The following is a 27,664-nucleotide window of genomic DNA, read 5'->3' as shown; positions in this document are numbered from 1 at the left end:
GAAGTTGTGCATTCCGTCAAAGTGTTTCATCTTCATGTTTTGCACCCGTCCAAATTGTTGTTGTTGGCCCACCACTTTTTTCTTCTATTAACGCCATAGACCACCATTTGCACTTGACGTCATTTATTTGTAACTCACAGTAACTCAGATAGACATATTTATCAGATAGAAATATGAAATTAATTGATCTTTATTTACATCATTTGAAAATGATCACAGCTCAGATTGTTGATCCAAGAATATAAAACAATGGTATTATTATTGCATGTAGAGTTTGGTTGGCATATTAATTGTTTTTTTTCCTATTGGCAACTTGTTGTCAGTGCTTCAGACTCACGTTGAAAATATGACAGAGCAATGTCTTTCGAAGCTAAAAAGGTTTCATACAAGATTTCAACACCTGATTTTATGACAGTATTAGAGAGCATACAGACCTGGATCAACAGCACATGAGGTATCATGGTTACAATGTTGTATACTCTTATGCCTAATCTTAAATAAATAATAGTTACACTCATCAGTCAAGACTTCTTCAGAGCTGAGCAAGGGATTGTGAAGACAAATAACTTAAGTAGCCCTACTACCTACACAATGATGCTACAGTATAGGTGTTAAGTTAATATTCAGCAAGTGACAAGAACAGTATTTTGGGCATCAGCGCTCATTTAGGAAGCTTTGTATGTGTGTCTGTGTGTGTGTCTGTTGTTGTGTCTATTTTCATGTTTTTTTGACGTTGCAAAAGAGTTTTGCTGTGACACTGTATGTTTGGTTGTAATTGGCCTGTGTGTGTTTGGCTGCATGCTCTTGTTTGTGTTTGTTTGTTTGGGTTCAGCTTTTGCCCAGATAGTTTCCTGGCACCAGTCCAGTCTTCCCGTTCTTCTCTGCTGTCCACCAGCCATCTTCTCCTTGTTCCAACACTCGGATCAGTTCCCCTCTACTAACAGACAATTCATCCTCTTCCTGATCGATGAATATAAACAAAGATGACACATAGTTAAGAAGGATGACACCATCAAGCATAGAGCTATGAATTCTCATACCTTAATACCTACATATTTGTAGCATATTGGCCAATCAAAGTAATGTTACTCTACTATTGACAGTTTTGGTTTCATGTCAAGCTACGGCTAAGCATTGTAAATAACATTTATATTGTGTTTATAGTAATCACCATTGCTACATATTCATGAAGCGCAATGTAGCATGTGTCGTCATCAGCTGGGACTGTTGGCAACGATGCTGCACCCAGGAGGCATGGCAGCTCTGCATATCCTCCGTCTGATTCCACAGCTGAAGTCAGAGGGAAAGAAAGCAATAGCAAATTAAATGTATTACTTATTTAGGTATTACCACTTGACATAAACAATACATTGCATCCATAGAGTGTATAGCGCTTTGAAAGCACATCGGTTCATTACGACGAAGGAAAGTGAAATGTTTTCATGCCTTTCATACTTTTTCACATTTTATTTCATATGTATCTATATTCCAATAGAAGATATCCACTATAGGAGCACAAGTTGGTTAAAATCTTCTTTACTCATGGTGCAAGATAGATATAACAAGTGAATTTAGTACTTACCCCCACCGAAAGGTGCCGGTGCTGAATGTGGGTTTTCAAGATTGTCGAACCTGATGTTCACAGAACTCCCGAGCAGAGGATCAGAGCACCTGAGGGATTGAGGTGAGGGGAGAGATTAAGGATAAAGACACAAATGGGTTTATAGAAAGGGTTAAGGTTGAGAAAAGATGAAGACGGCATGTTCTTTCTGCCACAACCTGGAAGTATTCATGCTTTATACCAGTGACAATGCTAGCTCAAATGGGGATATTGTCAGACCTCATCATCATGTTTTCTTCTCCTCCTGCGAAGTGAGCTTGGCCATTGCTGTCTCCTGACTTCTGTGTCTGGTAGTAGCTTTCAAACAATATGGGCTCTGTTCAAGGAAAAGAGAAAGTTGCTCATTTTAGAATCTGGTCAAGTTAATTTGTAATGGCTTTCTTCTTCACTTCTCTCCCCGAGTTTGTCGGTTCCTCCGAAAGGGAAGAACAATCTAAAAGTGTTGTGGCCTCTTACCTGGAGGCTGCGTTCCGGTGCTTTTCATCCCTATGAAGTAGTTGTTGTCTGTGGTGATGTCACACAACTCCAGTAGCTTCCTCACCTCCTCGTAAAACTGATTTTAAAACGACAACAAAAAGGAAGAAACTTGGCTTGTACAAAAAATGCTTTTGCTAAATCATTAATCGAACGGATGGATGGCATTTTGTGCTGTTCTCTTTTGCCAGTCCTGGCGAACACTCTCTAGCTGAACAATATTGGTTGAGTAAAATTGGTTTGTCAAACCCCCTTCTGCAAGGCTTGTAGTATATACAGAAACATCGTTATTGTGAGGCCAATGTGTTTCAGCTTGTGGCTTTCATTCGGGTCTCAAAGAAAGGTTTTGGAACATTTTTACTGCTAGAGTTTACATATTTATTGCTACGCTTATATTGGGCCTGTAGTCATCTATATGCTAACATGTTATCATTTAACTGGTATAATCTTTTCACCATGTTCACCAGTTTATTTTAGCCTTGAGCAATACCACTTCATGGTTAAGATTCAGCTTTGGTGGGCAAGCTATTATAATGTACACTAATAAAATGCTAATGCCACTAAATGGATAACTTGCCACACATATATGATTTGCACACAAGCCTGTACTAAAACAAGCATTGAAGTGAGACTCTCACTCTAAGCTGATCCTTGAAGGTTAAGTCATGTCTGTGGTCATTTAAAACTTAATACATTAAGAAAATAAAGAGCTTACCTCATCATCTTTGACACACTGCAAGGAGAAGTGATTGCAGTGGTCCCAGAGAGCACACCTGAGCATGCTGATGCGATTTCCTTCCAGCTGCTGGAACACCTGAGAGACATACACACACCACATACTGTATATCCACTTTACCATATCCAGGTTCATCATATCAGTAATTCAGTTTCCCTCACCTTAAATGTTTTTATGCTGCATTATTGTACACTTGCAGTATCATCTAAATGTATTAGGAATCGATATGTGCCACCTGTTTGCGATGCACCTTGAAAAAGCTATCAGTACTTAAGTCAGTATGATGAAGTGTGTTACTGCGTGCTTGTGGGTTTGTTCTATATTTAGCCCTATGCCAGAAAGTGTGTTTCCTCGTCTGTCAGAAGTCTAGTTTGTGTGGTTATACACTCTTGTTTTGTGTTATGACTATGCAAGACAGCAATGCATGCATGTCATGTTATTTGTATCCAAAGTCGCTTTGGATAAAAGCTTCTAACAAGTGAAATGTAATGTAATGTAAGAAAATAGTCCATACCTCACATGTGCTTTTGTGTGTTTCCTCCCAGTCCTGGCGAACACTCTCTAGCTGAACAATATTGGTTGAGTAAAGTTTCTCTGTGAGAGATTAGTTAACACAGAAACAAACACAAAATATAAAATCAGTGGCAGAACAGAAACAAGTAATGAAACAGTCCAATTGAAATGTGTGCAGTTGTAAATAGATATTCTAGAGATATGACTTGTTCTGAGTCATGCTGTACCTGCTTCCTTGGCCGCCTGTCTGCATTGTTTGGCTCTCTGACGTCCCTGCAAAACATTTGTTAGAAAAGAAGCAGCATGCAGCATGCAACCATGATCATCCCAAAATGCGAGACTTCATCACATTGAAACATCGTCTTCATCATAAGGGTTAAAAGACATGTTGGACTTTTTGGAAAGGTCACTTTGGGTACTTCCTTAACAAACATAAAGATGATCGTTCCTGATCGTTGGCGCTATGTTGAATGTACTTTAAAGGAGATGGCGGATGTCACAGTAGCACATATATTTTAGTTCCTCTTTGCTAGATGTTACTTTGTCACGGTTCATAATTGCATAACAGTCCCACAGCTAATGTTGACTTGTTACCAACAGGAAACATTACTTTATAGTGCGATATTTAATTTAGTTTATGCACCTTTTCTGAGTTTTTGGATGCAACGGTTATCTTCTCAGCCCCGTGTTCTGCCTCGTCTGCCTCTCTGCATCTCACTTCGTAGGTCTTCTTAGACTGAGAGCGACAGAAACACAAACCACAGAGTTGTCCAAAGGACAGGAAGTGCTCTTTGCTGTTAATGCTGCTAGTAATAGCTACATGTGTTAGGCCGTTTTAGGCTGTTTTCTTACCTCCATGGTCCTCTTGTATATCGCAACCTTTTTCTTCTGAACCTTCTCCATGATGCTTTGAAACTACCAGGGGAAACAGAAGTGTCAAAATCAAACAATTTCAAGTTTTGATATCCACTGTTCTTAACATGCAGAAGAAATCTAAAACAAAATAATATTATTTCTAACATGATCTTAATACTGGTTGCTTCCTGTAGGTGTTATCCGTATTTGCATTTACTGCTCAATGCATTGTTTGGCCATTACAATCTGCAGACGGGCAGAGTTGGCGATCAAACCTCACATTATGTTTGGCCAATGAATGCTCACCTCTTTATTTGTGTACAATACTGTAAGTAAGTTGTTAAGCAACAGAAAGTTCCCTGTACCTTCTTCCTCTGCTCTTTCTGCCGTTCTCTGAATGTCTCAATCTTTTTCACCTCCTCTTTTAATAAATCAGATAGTTGGATGTGAAAGGTACCGATGTTCTCGATTTCTGCAGCCAAAAACAGCAACATGTATCAATTTTTTATACACAAAGATGAACAATGGCAGCAGTATTTTGAACTTTGTGACTTGCTTTGTCGAAGACTGGACAAACTTACGTGTTTTTAATATTTCAAAGGATGCTTTCAAGGTGCTGGAAAAAAAGTAAATTCATGATTAGATATAATTTAAGTTATATAGTAGTTTATAGTTTGTTTAATTGTCAACTCATAGATTAATCCGTTCTAAAACAGGCGCCTGACGCCTGATAGAGAACAGGAAATGCCTACTGATACTGACCAACTGTACACTGAGGGGGGTTGCTGCAGTAGGTCTCACACACACACACACACACACACACACACACACACACACACCACACACACACATATATATATATATATATATATATATATATATATATATATATATATACACGCGCATACACCCCGTTTCTTTTTTGCCAAAAAAGTGTAGCAAACTGCGCCAGAGATGCTCTGCAGTGTGCAGTTTAGCATCAGTCCAGCTGCTGTTTGAGCCAAAATATCCACGGAAAAAGTGTCACTTTAGCGTTTTCTGTGAGGGGCTCTAATTGGAGAAAGGATGTTGTGCAGTAGATAGCTACAGTGTGTCGGTAGCTGCCGCCCACAAATGAAGCTATGACGTGATGCAGCAGAGAGTTAATCTGCTGTCTGAGATATTGATTGCAACATGTAGTTTTATATCCAGAGTTGGATTAAGATATGCGTCAATGTTGAAAACGGGAAGGATAAATGGAGGTGTACAAAAAAAGTGTGATATATATTTTAAAAAGGAACACGTTAAAGTTTAAACTATCTCACAGGATGAATAAATAATAAACAAGCGGCCCAGGCCACATTGCACCAGTCTCGTTTTGTATGTGGTTGCTGTTCTTCAGCTGAAGCTATATATAAATAGTAGTTTATGTAAGAAATATCGCATAATATGTAATTTAAGGAGTTTTTTTATCACCTGCCTTTTATACCTTACTCTCATTGTCTTGAAATTAGCTTTAATGCAATGACCATAGTTAAATACAGCATTGCAAAAACAAAAGGCTGTACCATGTTTACAATGCAAGTTTTTGAATCTAAGCAAGAGATGTTGTTCAAAGTCCAACACTTTACAACAATACTTTAACATTATTTGAGCTTTTGTCCAAAGCACGTACAAAGAAAGAATTCCTCCATGTGTGTACAACCTAAGAAATATACAATGCATCAATTTAAATACATAAACTTCTGCGAACATGCTGAACTGCTTCAATTGCTACACAATAGGAGATAGCCAAAGGGCCCAGGTGCAGTCTGAGCAGATTCATTTTCAGTCTGCAATAGATCTGTTTCATTTGTATGTATGTATGTTTATGTTTGCACCAAAAACACCAAGAAAAATTCCTCGTATGTGTTAACCTACTTGGTAATAAACCTGTTTCTGATTCTGGTTTCTGATTCTGAATATATGTAGAGTTTCGGCTGTCCTAATGATAATGTGGAGCATATTTGACAGGCTGGTTTGTATCGTTTATCCATGTCTTAGATGTAGGATCGTACCAGTGTCTTGGATCTGGGTTCAAGCTGCCAACAAATACACTATGATACACTGGCTAATGCAGTTAGTGTTGTCTTATAATGAAAGAAAAACAAACAAATTCTGAATAAAAATATATGTAGTCAAACAATCAAATCAAATGTCATGTGAGGACCCATAGAACAAAATAAGAAAAATGGGGGGACTAGCTATAGTTTTGAAGTACTTATTCCTCTCACCGTGTCTCTGTTTCTCTCTGCAGGCTGCAGCCGGTATTTTGTGCTACATTGGAGCCTATGTGTTCATCACATATGACGACCTATGACCACTTCTTTGAAGATGTGTACACTTTGATTCTGCTATCATAATAATAGCCGTCGGGACTCTGCTCTTCATCATCGGCTTGATTGGGCTGCTGCGCAACAATACGTGAAAGCTCCTGTGGTCTGGCAACGGTGAGTGTTCACTGCTTTGAACTGCACCCCTTATAAACTATACTGAGTGCCGGGGAAAAAATACACAATCACACCTATCGAATACAAAAAAGTTACGATTTTAGATAGTATTTTTGGTATAATCGCCCTAAAAGCAATGTCAAATATTCATTTGACTTCTGACTCACCTTCCTAATGAAACGCCTAACTATGTGTCTTTATTGTCATTTCAGTTTGCTGCCATTCTCCTGCTGGTATTTTGTAACAGAGTGTGTGGTGGGTGGTGCTTGGCTACATATACAGGGCGGAAGGTAAACACTGTCTCGTTGGAAAACAGAAGTATTTCATTTCAATTTAAATAAAAGTGTTTTTCTGTTTGCAGCACTTCAGATGTTTCAAGCTCAGAATGTACCTCTATACTTTATATTGATATTGTATGTTGTGTGGTCTGCTACTTGTCCCCAGTGACAGATGAGATAATATAGATGAAAACATTAAGCAAAACTCAATATTGTTACATCTTGTTGTTGTTAACAAACCGGGATGTTCTAGGCTTAATTAATGTTTCGTCGCTCTCATGTTTTACAAATCCCTTCGGTTAATAGTGTTGCTTTAGGGGCTACATTTTAAATTAGTTTTATATTAATGTGACAAACTGTGCCCTGGAAGAAAACAAAGGGAAATTGCAGTCACTGAGCAGGGACAGTAACCACTGCTGCGCCTCTGTTTCAGGTTGAAAATCAGGTCAATCACTCCATCCAGAAGGTTTACAACGAATACAACGGCAACCAACACTGATGCTCCCAGCCGTGCTATTGACTATGTGCAGAGGCAGGTGAGAAGAAAAGCCTGTTGTGAAAAAAAAAGTCAGATAACAATTCAAAGGATAACAGTCATTTTGACATATTGACTCATTTGAGCTGAATAATATTGTCATTTTATGCATTTTTAAGCGTTTTGATGTTTTGCATGTTTCAGAAACGTAAAATAAATGAGTGTTCCTATTAAACTCCTGACTGTTCTTATCCCCCCCTTTATTCTTTTCTCTTCTCCTGTTAGCTTCACTGCTGCGGCATCCATAACTACTCTGACTGGAGGAACACCACACTGGTTTTAAAGAATCTAAGAACAACAGCGTCCCGGTCAGCTGCTGTCTGCCCAGCATCACTAACTGTACTGGCACTCTCACTCGACCAGCAGATCTCTACCAAGAGGTACGAATTAGGGGCTTAAGTTCAGGGCTTTATCGAAAACCACAAAACCCACCTTAAAGATTCTCTCTAGTCAAAATGGGATATTTCCTTATTTTTCCTGGAGTATACCTCCATGCTGCTCAACTTAGCGCCAGCAGCAGAGGTTGTGGTGAGGCCAGATTTAACATTTGTAAATGCGAAAGAAACATAAGATTTATTTCCAGCACAATTTCATGAATAATGGGTTATTTTTTGTCTGTGGCTGAAACATAAAAGGTATTGACATTATTGCCTAGTACTTTTTTTGTTGATAAGAAATGTTGCTATGCACTTTATGCAGTCTTTTAATATCATTTATTTTTATGCCGCAGGGTTGTGAAGCTCTCGTTGTGAAGAAGTTAAAGGAGATCATGATGTATGTCATATGGGCTTCACTCACTTTCGCATCTATACAGGTAAAGCAGGACTTTTTAAGGTGAATACCAAGGTGAACATTGAAATACATAACCAAATATGTATGAACTTGTACCATTGTCTGATAGCTGATGTTGCGTATGTTGCCCAAAAGGATTTTGTTGTAAATATAAGAACTGGATTCTGATAAAATCTGAGTTTTATCTTGTGGGGAAAATGTGAATGGTAATCCTAGAATAAGTAAAAACCAAAGCCAGTATGTGTACTTCACTGTTAATTCATTCTCAACAAACACCTACCTCCCTGCAAAAGAAAACAAATACACATCTTATTCTATGTTGTATTTAAATTAAATTATGTATTGGCCGCATAATTAACTCCGAAGTTATCTCTATCAGCACAAACTGAGTTTACAGTAGCCCTGACCTAATTGAGTCAAAGGATTTTGACTATGTTCAACAGCTCAGCATGGTCACTGCTGACCAGGAGACTAAAACAGCATGGCTGATCACTTAATATTACACTCAAACATACTAATTAAAGCACAACATGCATGCTGTATGTGCGCATGGATTATTGTTTTTCACATTATTTGCTTACGCTGTGTGTTTTCACTGTGTGAATAGCTGATCATTAGTTATTTTTTTTTACATTTTCTGAATTATGTTCCTGTCATGTTGGAGGGCATAAGAATTCAAACTAACATATTTTCTCTTGTTTTCTTGCCGTCTGCCTGCAGATGCTGGGCATGCTCTGTGCCTGCATGGTGCTGTGCAGGAGGAGTCATGACCCAGCGTACGAGCTGCTGGTCACCACCAACAGCTATGCATGAGTCAATAAATCAACAGGAGCATCACCGGACATGTCCACAGTAGATTTCAGCTGTAGTAGTTTAAGCTCATACACACACTTCGCACAATTCATGATAAAGTAGCCAACACTGATGATGTGGTTTGGGTGGGTGTGGCACTTCAAGGGGAATCCAGTTATTTATCGACATGCTTTGTATGTTACTGTTACTTTAAATGTAATTTCTTCTCTCCTTACTAATACTGAGTCATCTACATAAGCCAACGTTTGTATATGGCTAATTGACACAATTGATGTTGTTGCAGATTTATGTTCATTTTTAGTTGTGGCTTGATAACATTTGGGCTTATCCCCATTGAAAATGGTGTAAATACATTTGAGCACATTTGTTTATTTCACTCAGTTGGTGGATTGTATGGAATGATTTCATTGTGTGCTTAGAGCACTACATGCATCTCATAATAGTAATTTAAAATCTATGCTAAATATATAATGTACCACCTTTCCTTAGAAAGAAACTTAGTTTGACCAGATTTTATGAAGTTGTGAAAACGTTTTGCTTTTTACCATGGCATCAGAACAGTGTTTATCTCAATATTAAAATGTTGTTTTGAAGAGCAGCTCCGCGTTAGTATTCATGAATATTCAGTTTTGTAACAATGTACTTTTCTGTTTTGATGTATTGAATATTTCTGAATAAGACTTCAATCAACGAGGCATTGCCGAATATATGAATTGTGAATGAACCTTTTTTTCTCCAGTGCTATTAGTAGCAATGAGTATTTTCGGTGTACCTGATGACTGTATGAATAGATTGTTACAGATAATTCCTTCTCGTTCGTTTGTTAGACATAAACCTGCTACAAAGAATTATGACAGATATTTTCTACATTTGTGTATTGTGCACCTTTTAAATGTTTTGAGCGGTTAAGTTGACCCCTTGGCTTAATAGCGACAGTAGTGTCGCAGAACAATCATCATACAAATTGTGTAAATACTGGAGGCTGGACGAGCCAGGGACAAATAAACTCACACATTTCAACTTGACTGTTTAATTGTCATCATTCCATACACATGGTTTAACATGAAGTGAAGTGAAAGTATTGCCATTTAAACCATATCCACAGGTAATGATTTGATAATTCAACAGTCACATATAGCCTATGTTTTAACAAAAGCTTTGAAGGTTACGTTACAGATGTGAAACAAGTTTTCAATAATTACAGCACTGTAACCCTCAAAGTACTTTCCATATCTTTAAAACACAAGGCAAAACACATAGAATACCACATTTAGACCCAGAGAGATAAAACCAAACAAGGTGCACAGCCCCATCTGCTGGCGTGCAAAAACATATGTTTTTTAGGCGGGTGGCATCATTTGAAGCCAGGTGGTCTTGATTTCCTTTTGCCCTACTGCGATTTTGATTGGCCCTGTTTGCAAACTACTGTTGTTTTCATCGATATGTAGGCTTACTCCTTAGCAGAAGTTGTATTTCATGTAAAAAGTTGAGAAACTGGTGACTTGAACATGTGGAATGTCTTTAAGGCACACACTGGAGGCATTTTATCCGGTATGATATTAATTAAGAAAGATACGTTTTTCCAGGAGGAATCTCTAATGTTTAAGTGCAGCTTGTCAGATAAGAGCTAGCACATGGCCATGAGGCTTCCAGGCTCTTTGCGGATGACCACTACCCAAATGGACAGAGCAGAGGAGGAGAACAGGTATGTGCTCAGTCGGATTATCACCTGTGTTTATCTGTAAATGTAAATGTTGAAGTTGTGCATTCCGTCAAAGTGTTTCATCTTCATGTTTGCACCCGTCCAAATTGTTGTTGTTGGCCCACCACTTTTTTCTTCTATTAACGCCATAGACCACCATTTGCACTTGACGTCATTTATTTGTATCTCACAGTAACTCAGATAGACATATTTATCAGATAGAAATATGAAATTAATTGATCTTTATTTACATCATTTGAAAATGATCACAGCTCAGATTGTTGATCCAAGAATATAAAACAATGGTATTATTGCATGTAGAGTTTGGTTGGCATATTAATTGTTTTTTTCCTATTGGCAACTTGTTGTCAGTGCTTCAGACTCACGTTGAAAATATGACAGAGCAATGTCTTTCGAAGCTAAAAAGGTTTCATACAAGATTTCAACACCTGATTTTATGACAGTATTAGAGAGCATACAGACCTGGATCAACAGCACATGAGGTATCATGGTTACAATGTTGTATACTCTTATGCCTAATCTTAAATAAATAATAGTTACACTCATCAGTCAAGACTTCTTCAGAGCTGAGCAAGGGATTGTGAAGACAAATAACTTAAGTAGCCCTACTACCTACACAATGATGCTACAGTATAGGTGTTAAGTTAATATTCAGCAAGTGACAAGAACAGTATTTTGGGCATCAGCGCTCATTTAGGAAGCTTTGTATGTGTGTCTGTGTGTGTGTGTCTGTTGTTGTGTCTATTTTCATGTTTTTTTGACGTTGCAAAAGAGTTTTGCTGTGACTGTATGTTTGGTTGTAATTGGCCTGTGTGTGTTTGGCTGCATGCTCTTGTTTGTGTTTGTTTGTTTGGGTTCAGCTTTTGCCCAGATAGTTTCCTGGCACCAGTCCAGTCTTCCCGTTCTTCTCTGCTGTCCACCAGCCATCTTCTCCTTGTTCCAACACTCGGATCAGTTCCCCTCTACTAACAGACAATTCATCCTCTTTCCTGATCGATGAATATAAACCAAAGATGACCATAGTTAAGAAGGATGACACCATCAAGCATAGAGCTATGAATTCTCATACCTTAATACCTACATATTTGTAGCATATTGCCAATCAAAGTAATGTTACTCTACTATTGACAGTTTTGGTTTCATGTCAAGCTACGGCTAAGCATTGTAAATAACATTTATATGTGTTTATAGTAATCACCAATTGCTACATATTCATGAAGCGCAATGTAGCATGTGTCGTCATCAGCTGGGACTGTTGGCAACGATGCTGCACCCAGGAGGCTGGCAGCTCTGCATATCCTCCGTCTGATTCCACAGCTGAAGTCAGAGGGAAAGAAAGCAATAGCAAATTAAATGTATTACTTATTTAGGTATACCACTTGACATAAAACAATACAGTTCATCCATAGAGTGTATAGCGCTTTGAAAAGTCACATCGGTTTCATTACGACGAAGGAAAGTGAAATGTTTTCATGCCTTTCATACTTTTTCACATTTTATTTCATATGTATCTATATTCCAATAGAAGATATCCACTATAGGAGCACAAGTTGGTTAAAATCTTCTTTACTCATGGTGCAAGATAATATAACAAGTGAATTTAGTACTTACCCCCACCGAAAGGTGCCGGTGCTGAATGTGGGTTTTCAAGATTGTCGAACCTGATGTTCACAGAACTCCCGAGCAGAGGATCAGAGCACCTGAGGGATTGAGGTGAGGTGAGAGATTAAGGATAAAGACACAATGGGGTTTAATAGAAAGGGTTAAGGTTGAGAAAAGATGAAGACGGCATGTTCTTCTGCCACAACCTGGAAGTATTCATAGCTTTATACCAGTGACAAGCTAGCTCAAATGGGATATTGTCAGACCTCATCATCATGTTTTCTTCTCCTCCTGCGAAGTGAGCTTGGCCATTGCTGTCTCTGACTTCTGTGTCTGTAGTAGCTTTCAAACAATATGGCTCTGTTCAAGGGAAAAGAGAAAGGTTGCTCATTTTAGAATCTGGTCAAGTTAATTTGTAATGGCTTTCTTCTTCACTTCTCTCCCCGAGTTGTCGGTTCCTCCGAAAGGGAAAAACAATCTAAAAGTGTTGTGGCCTCATTACCTGGAGGCTGCGTTCCGGTGCTTTCATCCTATGAAGTAGTTGTTGTCTGTGGTGATGTCACACAACTCCAGTAGCTTCCCTCACCTCTCGTAAAAACTGATTTTAAAACGACAACAAAAAGGAAGAAACTTGGCTTGTACAAAAAATGCTTTTGCTAAATCATTAATCGAACGGATGGATGGCAATTTTGTGCTGTTCTCTTTTGCCAGTCCTGGCGAAACACTCTCTAGCTGAACAATAATTTGGTTGCGTAAAATTGGTTTGTCAAACCACCCCCTTCTGCAAGGCTTGTATTATATACAGAAACATCGTTATTGTGAGGCCAATGTGTTTCAGCTTGTGGCTTTCATTCGGGTCTCAAAGAAAGGTTTTGGGAACATTTTTACTGCTAGAGTTTACATATTTATTGCTACGCTTATATTGGGCCTGTAGTCATCTATATGCTAACATGTTATCATTTAACTGGTATAATCTTTTCACCCTGTTCACCAGTTATTTTAGCCTTGAGCAATACCCACTTCATGGTTAAGATTCAGCTTTGGTGGTCAAGCTATTATAATGTACACTAATAAAATGCTAATGCCCACTAATGGATAACTTGCCACACATATATGATTTGCACACAAGCCTGTACTAAAACAAGCATTGAAGTGAGACTCTCACTCTAAGCTGAATCCTTGAAGGTTAAGTCATGTCTGTGGTCATTTAAAACTTAATACATTAAGAAAATAAAGAGCTTACCTCATCATCTTTGACACACTGCAAGGAGAAGTGATTGCAGTGGTCCCAGAGAGCACACCTGAGCATGCTGATGCGATTCCTTCCAGCTGCTGGAACACCTGAGAGACATACACCACACCACATACTGTATATCCACTTGTACCATATCCAGGTTCATCATATAGTAATTCAGTTTCCCTCACCTTAAATGTTTTTATGTGCTGCATTATTGTACACTTGCAGTATCATCTAATGTATTAGGAATCGATATGTGCCACCTGTTTGCGATGCACCTTGAAAAAGCTATCAGTACTTAAGTCAGTATGATGAAGTGTGTTTACTGCGTGCTTGTGGGTTTGTTCTATATTTAGCCCTATGCCAGAAAGTGTGTTTTCCTCGTCTGTCAGAAGTCTAGTTTGTGTGGTATACACTCTTGTTTTGTGTTATGACTATGCAAGACAGCAATGCATGCATGTCATGTTATTTGTATCCAAGTCGCTTTGGATAAAAGCTTCTAACAAGTGAAATGTAATGTAATGTAAGAAAATAGTCCATACCATCACATGTGCTTTTGTGTGTTTCCTCCAGTCCCTGGCGAACACTCTCTAGCTGACAATATTGGTTGAGTAAAGTTTTCTCTGTGAGAGATTAGTTAACACAGAAACAAACACAAAATATAAAATCAGTGGCAGAACAGAAACAAGTAATGAAACAGTCCAATTGAAATGTGTGCAGTTGTAAATAGATATTCTAGAGATATGACTTGTTTCTGAGTCATGCTGTACCTGCTTCCTTGGCCGCCTGTCTGCATTGTTTGGCTCTCTGACGTCCCTGCAAAACATTTGTTAGAAAAGAAGCAGCATGCATGACCATGACAATATCATCCCAAAATGCGAGACTTCATCACATTGAAACATCGTCTTCATCATAAGGGTTAAAAGACATGTTGGACTTTTTGGAAAGGTCACTTTGGGTACTTCCTTAACAAACATAAAGATGATCGTTCCTGATCGTTGGCGCTATGTTGAATGTACTTTAAAGGAGATGGCGGATGTCACAGTAGCACATATATTTTAGTTCCTCTTTGCTAGATGTTACTTTGTCACGGTTCATAATTGCATAACAGTCCCACAGCTAATGTTGACTTGTTACCAACAGGAAACATTACTTTATAGTGCGATATTTAATTTAGTTTATGCACCTTTTCTGAGTTTTTGGATGCAACGGTTATCTTCTCAGCCCCGTGTTCTGCCTCGTCTGCCTCTCTGCATCTCACTTCGTAGGTCTTCTTAGACTGAGAGCGACAGAACACAAACCACAGAGTTGTCCAAGGACAGGAAGTGCTCTTTGCTGTTAATGCTGCTAGTAATAGCTACATGTGTTAGGCCGTTTTAGGCTGTTTTCTTACCTCCATGGTCCTCTTGTATATCGCAACCTTTTTCTTCTGAACCTTCTCCATGATGCTTTGAAACTACCAGGGGAAACAGAAGTGTCAAAATCAAACAATTTCAAGTTTTGATATCCACTGTTCTTAACATGCAGAAGAAATCTAAAACAAATAATATTATTTCTAACATGATCTTAATACTGGTTGCTTCCTGTAGGTGTTATCCGTATTTGCATTTACTGCTCAATGCATTGTTTGGCCATTACAATCTGCAGACGGGCAGAGTTGGCGATCAAACCTCACATTTGTTTGGCCAATGAATGCTCACCTCTTTATTTGTGTACAATACTGTAAGTAAGTTGTTAAGCAACAGAAAGTTCCCTGTACCTTCTTCCTCTGCTCTTTCTGCCGTTTCTCTGAATGTCTCAATCTTTTTCACCTCCTCTTTAATAAATCAGATAGTTGGATGTGAAAGGTACCGATGTTCTCGATTTCTGCAGCCAAAAACAGCAACATGTATCAATTTTTTATACACAAAGATGAACAATGGCAGCAGTATTTTGAACTTTGTGACTTGCTTTGTCGAAGACTGGACAAACTTACGTGTTTTTAATATTTCAAAGGATGCTTTCAAGGTGCTGGAAAAAAAGTAAATTCATGATTAGATATAATTTAAGTTATATAGTAGTTTATAGTTTGTTTAATTGTCAACTCATAGATTAATCCGTTCTAAAACAGGCGCCTGACGCCTGATAGAGAACAGGAAACTGCCTACTGATACTGACCAACTGTACACTGAGGGGGGTTGCTGCAGTAGGTCTCACACACACACACACACACACACACACACACACACACACATATATATATATATATATATATATATATATATATATATATATATATACACGCGCATACACCCCGTTTCTTTTTTTGCCACAAAAAGTGTGTTTCCTCTAAAAGAGTATGAGTCAAAGATGACTTGAGTTTACTTTTTTGTAGCGTCTGTTGCAGGTCAGTTTCAAGCAGCATTTTCTTGCTGTTACAAAAAACAATCACAATCTCTTGCAAAACAACTATTTGTGGCCCTTTTGCAACATTTCAAGTGTACAATCTGTGTGTGCACAGTACACCAACTAATGTTGTCATAGGCATCTGAATCTGAATTCAGCCCATTACCTGATCTCTGTGTTGCCTCCTGCTTTGCGAGCAATAGTCACCAGGTCCTTCCCATACTTCTCCTCTGCTAGTGCCCTGTGGAGTATCAACAGTCTGTCACATCATTACTTATGTTATTAACATTAGTTGTAAAACTGAACTGTTTTTAATTGTTCTCTCCCAAATTAAGAGAAGCAGTAACTGTATTTTGTCTTGTAGATGCTATCAACCTTTGGAGGCTGAAGATCATCATTTAACAACAAGGAAAAGTTGTTTGTGTTATCTGATCCTTCGTTAGTTTTGGTCTTGATTTAAGGTTTTTTATCTGTATAAAACTAATATTATCACTTAATATATCGTGCTAAATATTTTTGTTCTACATACAAAGGCCTGTACATTCTTTCTGCACCACGAATACACAAATGTTAATCTGTTGTAGTATAAATTAGCAGTGGGATTTTGGTTATCTTGTAGTAATAAAAAGACAGCAGTGGTCTCAATTCTTCACAGGCAAGTGGTCAGGGTTAAGGCCTTTTGGTTTCAGCTGCTGAAATACAGTCTGAATGCTACCTCATCTTTAAGAGCTCCTCCATGTCTTTGCACATTTCTCTTCCATCTCGTAACCTTTGGATCACAGTGTCATACCCGGCGTGACAAGTGAAATCAGAACCCTGTATGGAGAAGACATTGTTAGGGAAATTCTGCAGTTAACAGCATTGCTCAACAACTGTTGCAACACATCCTTAAGTCAATCCTGGACTCACTATGTGGTAAAAATGCAGAACTAGCACATGGCAAAAATAGTTTTATGTGACATGGCAACATGCCTACTTTATGAAACAGACCATTTGAGCAGAACTCAACAAGGACATTTTATGTATCAACTCTAAATATATATATATATATTTGGCTAATTAAGGACTACTGGTACAAGTTAAAATATAGTTTATGTACATGATAATATAGAAGGAGTCTGCATGGCAATGTACCGTAAACATGTTATGTTTTGGAGGTACGTGCGTATCGTATAATTCAATTTGAGTATACTTGCCATTTGAATGTCGACCAAGATAACCTTGAGATAGAATATTGCATGACTGAAGATACAAATGATGTTTCACTTATACAAGGACAAGTTCAGTTAACGACAAGAGCACACAAATAGACTTACCCAGAACGCATCTTTATAGAGCAAAGGGGGCATCGTCCTTGAGCTGAACACGGTAGATTTCCTCAGTGTGAACTTCTTCTAGATAATTTCTCTCTGAAGTTGATCTCTCACAATTCAAATAATGCTGTTGAGGGATACTCAAACTGTGTTTAAGACTTCGAGTGTCCTGAGAGTCAGTGAGTCATTTTGAATGAGGAAGAGATTCTGCTCCATGATGTCACTGACCACAGTCCGCTCAGCCTGTGAGAGGCAGCTTCTCTTTCACTATCAGTTGCTGAAGACTCAATGTCTGCTTTGAAGTTTATGTTAGGGTCTGTCAAACATAGGCAGCATAAATCATCTGCCTAAGTATGTCAGTGGTTGAAATGTGTTGGCAGCATTCTATTAGTAGTTTGGCCATTGACACACTAATCAATCAATCAATCAATCAATCAATCAATGTTTATTTATATAGCCCAATATCACAATTGTTACATTTGTCTCAGTGGTCTTCACAGTTTGTACAGAACATCAGTATGACAATACGACACCCTCTGTCCTTAGACCCTCACATCGTACAAGGAAAAACTTCCGGAGAAAACCCACAGTTTAAAGGGAAAAATGGGAGAAACCTCAGGGAGAGCAACAGAGGAGGGATCCCTCTCCCAGGACGGACAGACGTGCAATAGATGCCGTGTGTAAATTGAAAAGATAATACATTTTACAGCATAGGTAGTCCAAATGTTTGGAAATGCATGTGTGTATAATAGGAAGATGAATCCACGAGGATATCCATCCAGGACTTATGATCCAGGACCACAGCCACGACTCAAGATCCAGGGCTCGCGATCCAGGACCGCAGGATCATCCATGACTCCGGATCCCGGCGTATATAGACACCAAAAAGAAAGACATTTGGGGAAGCTGGGTTAATCGGAACATGAGTACACAGGTATAGACAGAGAGAAGGAAGAAGTAAGATGTCCCCCGACAAACTTAGCCTATATCAGCAAAACTAGGGGCTGAATCTAATCAGCCCTAACTATAAGCTTTATCAAAAAGGAAGGTCACTTCTTAAAAACGAATAGGGTGTCTGGCCAAGCCCCCAGGAAGTGCGCCGGACTCAGATGAAAATATTCGTGGTGGCCAAACGGCGATACTACACATCCGTTTGGTTGCCAGGCCCGGAAACACTTTTTCCCATTGACTTACATGGGGAAAGAGTGGTCTGTAAATCGTTGGATAATTTTTTTTAAACTAAATAAACTACCCAGTATGAACACTTGTATAGCCCTTATTTAAAACTTTCGTTCCTCAAGTTGTAATAATGTGCTAATAACGTTCTTCTGAGAGTTATTTCCTCTCGCCGCCCGGCACGTTCATGTTACGTGTCCCTACCGTCCCGACCTTTATCTATACAGTCTATGGTCCCGACCAATCAGAGCACACTGTGCTCACAGGGAGGGTGGGGGCTGGAGCTATTGGAGCTACAACGAGCCGTTAAAGGCAGAGAGTGAAATTCAGTTAATACACGTAGTTTACAGAGATGCTGTTTGAGAAACCAATGTGAGTTGCGTTTATCTTTACCCATGGATGCACAATAAGAACGGACCCATATCGTCTTACTGCCACCCCACGGAGCTGTAATAATGGATATATTGCACATGTTTGCTGTAATTCATTAACATACTACATGGGCTGTATGATTACATATTGTACTGTAAATGTTGTATTAAATAAAGTTAATATTACTTATTATTATAAGTATATATTATTATACAGTGCAATCATTCTTTCATGCTAAATGAAGCTCTGTTGCTTGGATATCACTAGATCCTGTTACAGCGTAATATAAGTACATAACGATTGATGTGTAAATTAGCATAATTACTAGCTAGCCGCTAGCTGCTAACTGCCGCCTCGTTAATATCAAATCCATCATAATAACAAATCATTACCATGCTGTCATGAACGCACGGTGCTGTTACGTGTACGCAAATTGAGGTGCTTGATGTGAAAGAGCATTTTGGTTAAAGTTGCGCATGCGCTATGAGCGCACATACGGGTACTTCTCAGGCATGCCGGGTAATCTGTGACGTTTCGCTCTCTCAAAAGTTGGGCCATTTTATCATCATGCACCAATGAGCAACTCTCATAGGAATGAATGAGGCCCCGCCTCCCATGCTGTATCTAGTTCTTATTATACATCCATGTGTCTGCCGCCCAAACACAAACTGGAAGCTGATTCCACAAATGTGGAGCTTGATAAGAAAAGGCTCTGGCTCCCATTGTACTTTTAGAGACTCTAGGAACAACCAACAACCCTGCATTCTTGGAACGCAATGCTCTAATAGGACAGTAGGGTTTAATGAGTTCTTTAAGGTAAGATGGCGCCTGCCCATTAAGGGCTTTGTAGGCGAGAAGAAGAATTTTAAATTCTATCCTGTGTTCTATAGGGAGCCAGTGTAAGGCAGCCAGAACAGGAGTAATGTGGTCCCTTTTCCTAACTCTGGTCAATACACGAGCTGCAGCATTTTGAATAAGCTGAAGCGACTTGACTGACTTCTTGGTACTCCCTGATAATAAGGAGTTACAATAATCCAGCCTTGAAGTAACAAATGCATGGACTAGTTTCTCTGCATCGTTTTGAGGCAAGATATGCCTGATTTTTGCAATGTTACGTAGATGGAAGTAGGCGGTCCTTGAAATTGATTTTATGTGGTCGTTAAAGGATAAATCCTGATCAAATATAACACCAAGATTCCTTACAGTCTCACTGGAGGCCAAATGAATGCCATCCATAGTTAGTGTATCTTTAGATAATTTGTTTCGTAGATTATTCGGCCCAAGTACAATAACTTCAGTTTTGGTCGTGTTTAACATCAAAAAATGTAAGGTCATCCATGTTTTTAAGTCCTTGAGGCAGTCTTGAATTTTATTTAGATGATTAATTTCATCAGGCTTGATTGATAAATATAGTTGAGTATCATCCGCATAACAATGAAAGTTTACAGAGAGATTCCTTATAATATGGCCTAACGGAAGCATATATAATGTGAACAAAATAGGTCCAAGCACTGAGCCCTGTGGCACTCCATGGCTAACTTTGGTTTGCATGGAAGATTCATCGTTGACACATACAAACTGAGAGCGTTCAGATAGATGGGACCTAAATCAGCCTAAAGCAGTTCCCTGTATGCCAACTAAGTGCTCTAGTCTTTGCAATAGGATATCATGGTCGATAGTATCAAATGCAGCACTGAAATCGAGCAAAACAAGAATAGAGACAAGTCCCTTGTCTGAGGCTATTAGAATGTCATTTGTGACTTTAACCAGAGCTGTCTCTGTGCTATGATGTGTTCTAAAGCCAGACTGAAAATCTTCAAATAAATCATTGTTTTTTATGTAATCACACAACTGTTTTGCGACCGCTTTCTCAAGAATTTTTGAGAGGAACGGAAGATTAGAAATAGGTTTATAGTTGGATAAAACCTCTGGATCGAGGTTGTGCTTTTTAAGAAGCGGTTTTATCACTGCTACTTTGAGTGATTGTGGAACATAGCCTGATAATAAAGACATATTCATAATTAGGGATGCACGATAATTATCGGTCCGATATTAGGAATTATGACGTCATCCCGATAAACCCGATACCAGTATTAATAGCCCCGATAGTATAAAATATATTTTTTGGGTAAAAAAAAAGAAAAAAATACTGCGGTGTGGGTGGATTGGGATGAGGGGCGCTTGTTTTTCACTCCTCTCCTCCCGTTTTGCCAGTACTGTGGTATTAGTGGTTTAGGAAGAGGGGAGTTCTTCACAAATCCAGCGCTCCCTAATACTTCGAACCTGATCAGTTACCTGAAACATCGCCATCGCTACGATGGTGTGTTAAAAGCGTACGAAGACAATAATACAATACAATAGTGTGTGTGCGTGTGTGCGTGCATGCAACTCAAGGCATATGCTCGAACCGGAGCTGACTGGACGCTGCAATCATGTTGCGCACTATCCGTGCTGACTTTTCGTACAATGTCCCACTGTCTGGCTTCCTGCATAAAGTCAAGTGCTCGGCGCAGTTGTGGCGAAATGTCGCTCCTCTGTTTTCATTTAAACAGCTCCTTATATCCGTTAGCGCAGCTAGCTAGCACCAGATGCTAACAACAACAATGCACGTAAGGTCTCTCTCTCGCTCGCTCGGGCCACACATACACACATACACACACCCTCCCGGTCCTCCAGATGGCCAGTCGGTGCCTGCCGGTGAGCGTGGAAGTGTGGTCTGCCACAAGCGGGCGGCAGGAGCGGGGCTGTCAGCATCAGCGGGGCTGTCAGCATCAGCGGGGCTGTCAGCATCAGCTTGTAGATGGTATTTTAAACTCTGAAACTACGGGGCGGCCGAGGAAAAAAAATACACATGCCTTAATCGCGTTAAAATAATTAGTGGCGTAACATTTTTTTTATTATCGGGTATCGGTCTTGAGAAGCAGGAAGTTATCGGTATCGGTTTCAAAAAACCAATATCGTGCATCCCTATTCATAATATTTAATAAAGAAGTGCTAATTAATGGAAAAACTTCCTTCAACAGCTTAGTTGGAATTGGGTCTAACATGCACGTTGATGGTTTAGAAGAGAGAATCATTGAATGTAATTGTTCAAGGTTTATGGCTGAAAAGCATTCTAGTTTACTATCTAGTGTAATATTAGAACTTACGTTTCCGGGAGCTGTTGATAACACTATACTAGTCAAAGGCAAGAGCGAGGTCATTAATTTTGTTTCTAAGAGTAACCATTTTATCGTTAAAAAAGCACATAAAATCATTGCTACCGAGTGCTATGGGAATAGAAGGCTCAATCGAGCTGTGGCTCTCTGTCAGCATGGCTACAGTGCTGAAAAGAAATCTTGCATTATTCTTATTCTCATCTATTAATGAAGAGTAGTAGGCTGCTCTCGCTTTACGCAGTGCTTTCTTATATTCATTGAGAGTAATAGGCCAAATTAAATTCTTCAAGTTTAGTGGAACGCCATATCCTTTCAAGTTGTCTCGACTTTTGCTTTATTTTGCGGGTTTCGGCATTATGCCATGGAGCTAATCTATGTTTTATTTTCTTCTTTTTCAAAGGAGCAACAGAGTCTAATTTTATTCGCAGCGCATCTGTAGCACTATCAACAACATGATCAAATTGGGGTGGTGTACATTTTGTATAAGTTTCCTCCCCTACATGCAGACATGCTATCGAGTTAAGTATTGGTGGAATCTCTTCTTTACATTTGGCTATAGCACTAACAGATAGGTTTCTGCTGCAGGAGCTTTTGACTAATGCTTTATAGTCTAGTAACATTACTTCAAAAGTTACTAAGAAATGGTGGGATAAAGCAGGATTATGCGGTTCGACTAATAGTTGCTCAATTTCAATACCATAAGTCAGGACAAGGTCGAGAGTGTGATTAAAGCAGTGGGTTGGTTTATTTACACTCTGACAGAAACCAACAGAATCTAATATAGAGTTAAATGCAACAGTAAGGCTATTTTTATCATCGTCAACATGAATATTAAAGTCACCTACGATAATTACTTTATCTGTTTTAAGAACCAAAGTTGATAAAAACTCAGAGAATTCTGATAAGAATTCTGAATAAGGACCTGGTGCACGATACACTCTAACAAATAAGATTGGCCTGCAAAGTTTTCCAGGTCGGATGCGTAAGACTAAAAACTAGGCTTTCAAAGAAGGTATAATTTAATTTTGGATTAGTATTGATAAGTACATTTGAGTCAAAGATTGCTGCAACTCCACCTCCTCGGCCTGTGCCTCGGGCAATATGAGTATTGATATGGCTGGGTGGAGTGGCCTCATTTATGCTGACATATTCTTCATGTCTCAACCAAGTTTCAGTGAGACAGCATATATCAATATTATAATCTGATATTAAATCATTTACCAATATTGCTTTAGATGCTAGAGATCTTATGTTTAAGAGACCACATTTAATCTTCCTGTTTTGTTGCACTGTAGTAGTTGTTACATTTACTTTTATTAGGTTATTATGTATGACACCTCTATTAGGTTTTACCTTAAATTGTCCTTGGCCAGACACACACACCGTTAATATTGGGTATTTTATTGGGTTCGGGATTCCTATGGATGACTGCCTAGGAGAGAGCGCAGAGAAGCGTGTAAGACTGCGACTCCGCCTCCTGGTCTCAACTCCAGTTCTAACACTCATCCAGCATGGTGTCAGTCACAGTGAGTAATACTGGGCTGAAGGCTGAAAGAGAGAGATTAGCAGTGACACCTAAAGTGTCCGTGTTGCATTAATATGACATTTCATTTTGTATTATTCAAATTAGTATACCATTTGTATAATATTTTAACACATTAACATAATATGCATATTTTAGACTTGTATTTATAAAGCATGTATTATATGAACATTTATATACAATCTGAATATTTAAGTGATATTTAGAATGTATTTAACCCATGCTAGTATTAGGAGTAGTGGACAGCTACTATACAGCACTATGGGGGTCTGGTGGTAAGCTCAAGGGCATCTTACCTCTCGGTAAGAGCCAAGATGTTTTTCATCAATATGTTATAGGTCTCAGATATATATCAAAACATGTCTCTGAAGTGTTTGGCTCCAAATACCAAACAGGTCATTGCAGCATCCCATGATCCCCTCTGTTTCAGCCCTGTTTCAAAAGTGCTGATTCTCCGTCTGTTACTTTAGATGAAAAATAAGGAGCCCCTCCCCACGCCCCTCTGAGAGATATCTGGTTAAAAAGAACACAATGGTGCTCTCGGAGGAGATTCAGGTGATAGGGGGGGGGTGTTACACCTAACAAGCCAAAAAAGCGTTATGACATCATAAAGTGGCCAAAATCTGATCAGCTCATTTTCAGACAGGTTTTTATATAAATGGATCTGGAAAAAAAGTAAGTGAATCTTTTTTCCTGAAACTTTCAGAATCTCTTTACACAGAGGGGACACATGTTGATGTACTGTATACAAGACAGGAAAAAGTGGATTTTGCATAATACAGTAGGTGACCTTTTAAGGTACCAGCTTTTAATAATACAAACCATTTTTTATGTTAACCACTTTGAAAAAAAGGTTGATGATATTCGCACTGGGTCACCAGACCCACCGTTCATCCACAAACTGACCTCCTTTTCCCCTCTCTCTCCAAGTGAGGTTCTTACCCTCATTTCCTCTGCCCTTCCTACCACCTGTCTTCTGGACCCTATCCCCTCAAACCTCCTTCAGACTATCGCTCCTGATATTCTACCGTTTCTCACCCTTTTCATCAACACTTCTCTAACTTCTGGTCACTTTCCAAACAGTCTCAAGGATGCAAGAGTAAACCCTCCCCTAAAGAAATCCACTCTCAACCCGTCCGATGTTATAAACTACAGGCCTGTCCCTCTCCTCCCGTTCCTGTCTAAAACACTTGAACGCGCTGTCTTTAAACAACTCTCAGAAACTGCTCTCCATGCGGTCTCTGAGGAACTGCACACTGCTAAATCAGCCTCCCTCTCCTCTGTCATCATCCTGTTGGACCCGTCTGCTGCATTCGACACGGTGAACCATCAGATCCTCCTTCACACTCTCCAAGAACATGGAGTTTCAGGCTCTGCACTTTCCCTCCTCACCTCATACCTCAAAGACCGTACCTACAGGGTAACTTGGAGAGGGTCCGAGTCCGACCCTTGTCAATTAACTACAGGGGTCCCTCAGGGCTCTGTTCTTGGTCCCCTCCTCTTCTCCCTGTACACAAACTCGCTCGGATCTGTCATTAGCCCGCATGGTTTTTCATACCACTGCTACGCTGACGACACCCAATTAATTCTGTCCTTTCCCCGCTCAGAGACCCAGGTCGTCGCACGCATCTCTGCTTGTCTAGCGTACATCTCTCAGTGGATGTCTGCTCACCACCTCAAGCTCAATCTTGACAAGACTGAACTGCTTTTCCTTCCGGGAAAATATTGTCCCACTCTTGACCTAACTATCAACATCGGCAGCTCTGTTGTTTCCCCGACTCAGACTGCAAGGAATCTGGGTGTGATCCAAGATAACAACCTGTACTTCACTGCAAACATCGCTGCTACAACCCGCTGCTGCAGATACACATTACACACTTTACAACATCAGGAGGATACGTCCCCACCTGACCCAGAAAGCGACGCAGGTTCTGGCCCAGGCACTCGTCATCTCACGCCTAGACTACTGCAACTCCCTCCTGGCTGGTCTACCTGCATGTGCCATCCGACCTCTGCAGCTCATCCAGAATGCAGCGGCTCGTCTGGTCTTCAACCTTCCTACATTTTCCCACACCACGCCGCTCCTCCGCTCCCTTCACTGGCTTCTAGTAACTGCTAGAATCCACTTCAAGACAATGGTACTTGCGTAACATGCTGCGAATGGATCTGGCCCTTCCTACATCCAGGACATGGTTAAACTGTACACCCCAGCACGTGCACTTCGCTCTGCATTAGCCAAACAGCTCGCTGCACCCGCACTGCGAGGGGGACCCAAGTTCCCATCAGCAAAAACACATGGGTTTGCTATCCTGGCTCCAAAATGGTGGAATGAGCTCCCCATTGACATCAGGACAGCAGATAGCCTGCACATCTTCCGGGGGAGACTGAAAACTCATCTCTTTCGACCACTTGAAGTGATCCACTTCGATCAATAGAATTACTAACATAGAATTACTAACAAAGCACTTATATACTAATAAAGGACTGGCTTATCTAAAGCCAGTTGAGTAGCACTTGAAATGTTTTAGCTCTATGAAACGTGATGTACTTATATGATTCTGTTTTCTTCAAGTTTGTATCTCGTTGGTCGAACGCACTTATTGTAAGTCGCTTTGGATAAAAGCGTCAGCTAAATGTAATGTAATGTTTATAATTCATTGTATTCTTACAGAACCTCAATGTTGGCTACATAAATGAAATTATGAACTATAATGGTCCATAGTAAATAATAATAAATCCTCTATTTTTTACAATGTCATGTCAAACATTTCAAGCCACTGTTGTGTTGTATGTCCCTGTTGTGACCACTAGGGGGAGACACAGACCTTTCTAAAACTATATCACACAAACCCAGTAGTTAAGTGTTCCATGGTATCAGACCCTCTCATCACACAGAGCCAGCACCTCTTAAATCTCCACGGGAGGTTTGACATAAAATCTGAAATCTTTCAATCCAGTTCAGATTAATACAAATCTGTGCCTCGGGCATCTCTCCGGGAAAACATGGAGATATGTGAATGAGCACATAGAAGCTTATTATTGATTTTCAAAGTGAGGAGAAGGACAGACAGTGGTGTCTCTCACCAGCCGCTCAATGAGATGTGTGAAAATCTTTGGCTCTCTCACAAAGCCGGGGGATCATTCTGTCACACACCCAACGGCATGTTAAAGGGACAGAGCAAATCAATACAGCCAACTGAGAATGATGGAGCGTGGCCTTTCTATTTGTTTCATATTCCTTTGCTTTATAAAATCATAAAGCATTCTCAGATTAAATTCAACATGTATTGCCCTGGCAAGATATACGTTTGGTTTATGAACAAAGGAACACATTATACAAATATATTCAGTAACTAAATCAGTTTTGTTTTGTCCCAGAAACTTACCTACCCCCTAACCCTTTTTTAATTTTTAAATGTTTCAAATAATGTAATGTTTTTAAAAGCGTTAAAGTGCTTTTATTTTCTCAACCTAAATACGTTATTAATGTTCAATATATCATAAACACCACATTTGGACAAACATAGTTTTCATAATATACGCAAAATATGATGGAATTCTAAATGGGTCGACACCGATTGAATGCCTTTAATAATTTTTTTTACTATTATATAAACCTTAGCGTAGTCTGCTCTCTCCCATTTAACCATGCACATATTTCATTTAGGCTACACTGTATATTTCTGCTTCTTGATCACCAGTCATAGCTGTCCTTCTGTACTGTTTCTTTTTTTCAAGCACCAATTCAGTTTTCCCACATGGAAAACCGAACATTTGCCAGTTAGAGCGAAAATAATCCTCCCAGGCCGAGGCTTGCAAGTTTGCAAGTGGAGCTGACGGAGTCTGTGGTGCTTGGTCTTCGCTGTGACCCCGTTTCAAGCCTCTAATGGAGGGACAAGCTCTGGGAATCAGCTGTGCTGCCAGGGCCTGAGCACACCATCACACACCAGGGTTTCAGCACACACACATACACACACTTACACTTAAGTTTCCTAGCCCTCTCTCACTCGTTCTCTCCCCATCACACTCCCCAGAGTGGCAGTTATTGAACTGTGACAAACGAGCCGTGT

The 27,664-nt window shown here is 39.6% G+C and overlaps 1 protein-coding gene, 2 long non-coding RNA genes and 1 pseudogene across 3 annotated transcripts in view; 2 read left to right on the top strand and 2 right to left on the bottom strand.

The window, feature by feature from the left end:
* LOC139436017 (uncharacterized) overlaps nucleotides 1-27,664 on the top strand; it is a 142,759-nt gene that overhangs the window by 673 nt on the left and 114,422 nt on the right. The window lies entirely within an intron of this gene.
* Nucleotides 175-17,545, bottom strand: LOC117440062 (proline-serine-threonine phosphatase-interacting protein 1-like). Its single transcript, XM_034076286.1, has 15 exons — nucleotides 17,349-17,545; nucleotides 16,748-16,848; nucleotides 16,199-16,273; nucleotides 15,623-15,657; nucleotides 4,565-4,671; nucleotides 4,197-4,259; nucleotides 3,988-4,080; nucleotides 3,572-3,617; nucleotides 3,346-3,425; nucleotides 2,811-2,909; nucleotides 2,078-2,174; nucleotides 1,841-1,937; nucleotides 1,583-1,671; nucleotides 1,172-1,290; nucleotides 175-960 (listed from the first exon to the last, which is right to left on the bottom strand). The coding sequence occupies exons 1-15, from the start codon at nucleotides 17,379-17,381 to the stop codon at nucleotides 829-831; spliced, it is 1,266 nt and encodes a 421-aa protein (XP_033932177.1). The 5' UTR covers nucleotides 17,382-17,545; the 3' UTR covers nucleotides 175-828.
* On the top strand, nucleotides 5,932-9,445 carry LOC117461774 (tetraspanin-3-like; annotated as a pseudogene).
* On the bottom strand, nucleotides 12,018-12,731 carry LOC139436016 (uncharacterized). Its single transcript, XR_011645222.1, has 3 exons — nucleotides 12,677-12,731; nucleotides 12,420-12,508; nucleotides 12,018-12,125 (listed from the first exon to the last, which is right to left on the bottom strand). It is a non-coding gene; the product is annotated as an uncharacterized lncRNA (long non-coding RNA).

Source organism: Pseudochaenichthys georgianus, chromosome 3 (assembly GCF_902827115.2).
Source record: "Pseudochaenichthys georgianus chromosome 3, fPseGeo1.2, whole genome shotgun sequence".
In the NCBI taxonomy this organism is placed as follows: Eukaryota; Metazoa; Chordata; class Actinopteri; order Perciformes; family Channichthyidae; genus Pseudochaenichthys; species Pseudochaenichthys georgianus.
This window is presented reverse-complemented; position numbering and strand designations above follow the sequence as displayed.

Bases quoted from the DNA above. Each gene is read 5' to 3' on its own strand.
- LOC117440062 (XM_034076286.1), bottom strand. From the start codon at position 17,381: ATGCCCCCTTTGCTCTATAAAGATGCGTTCTGG. The intron at 4,672-15,622 runs GTAAGTTTGTCC...TTTTGGCTGCAG, and splicing joins CTTTGAAATATTAAAAACAC to AAATCGAGAACATCGGTACC. The intron at 4,260-4,564 runs GTACAGGGAACT...TTCCCCTGGTAG, and splicing joins AGAAAGAGCAGAGGAAGAAG to TTTCAAAGCATCATGGAGAA.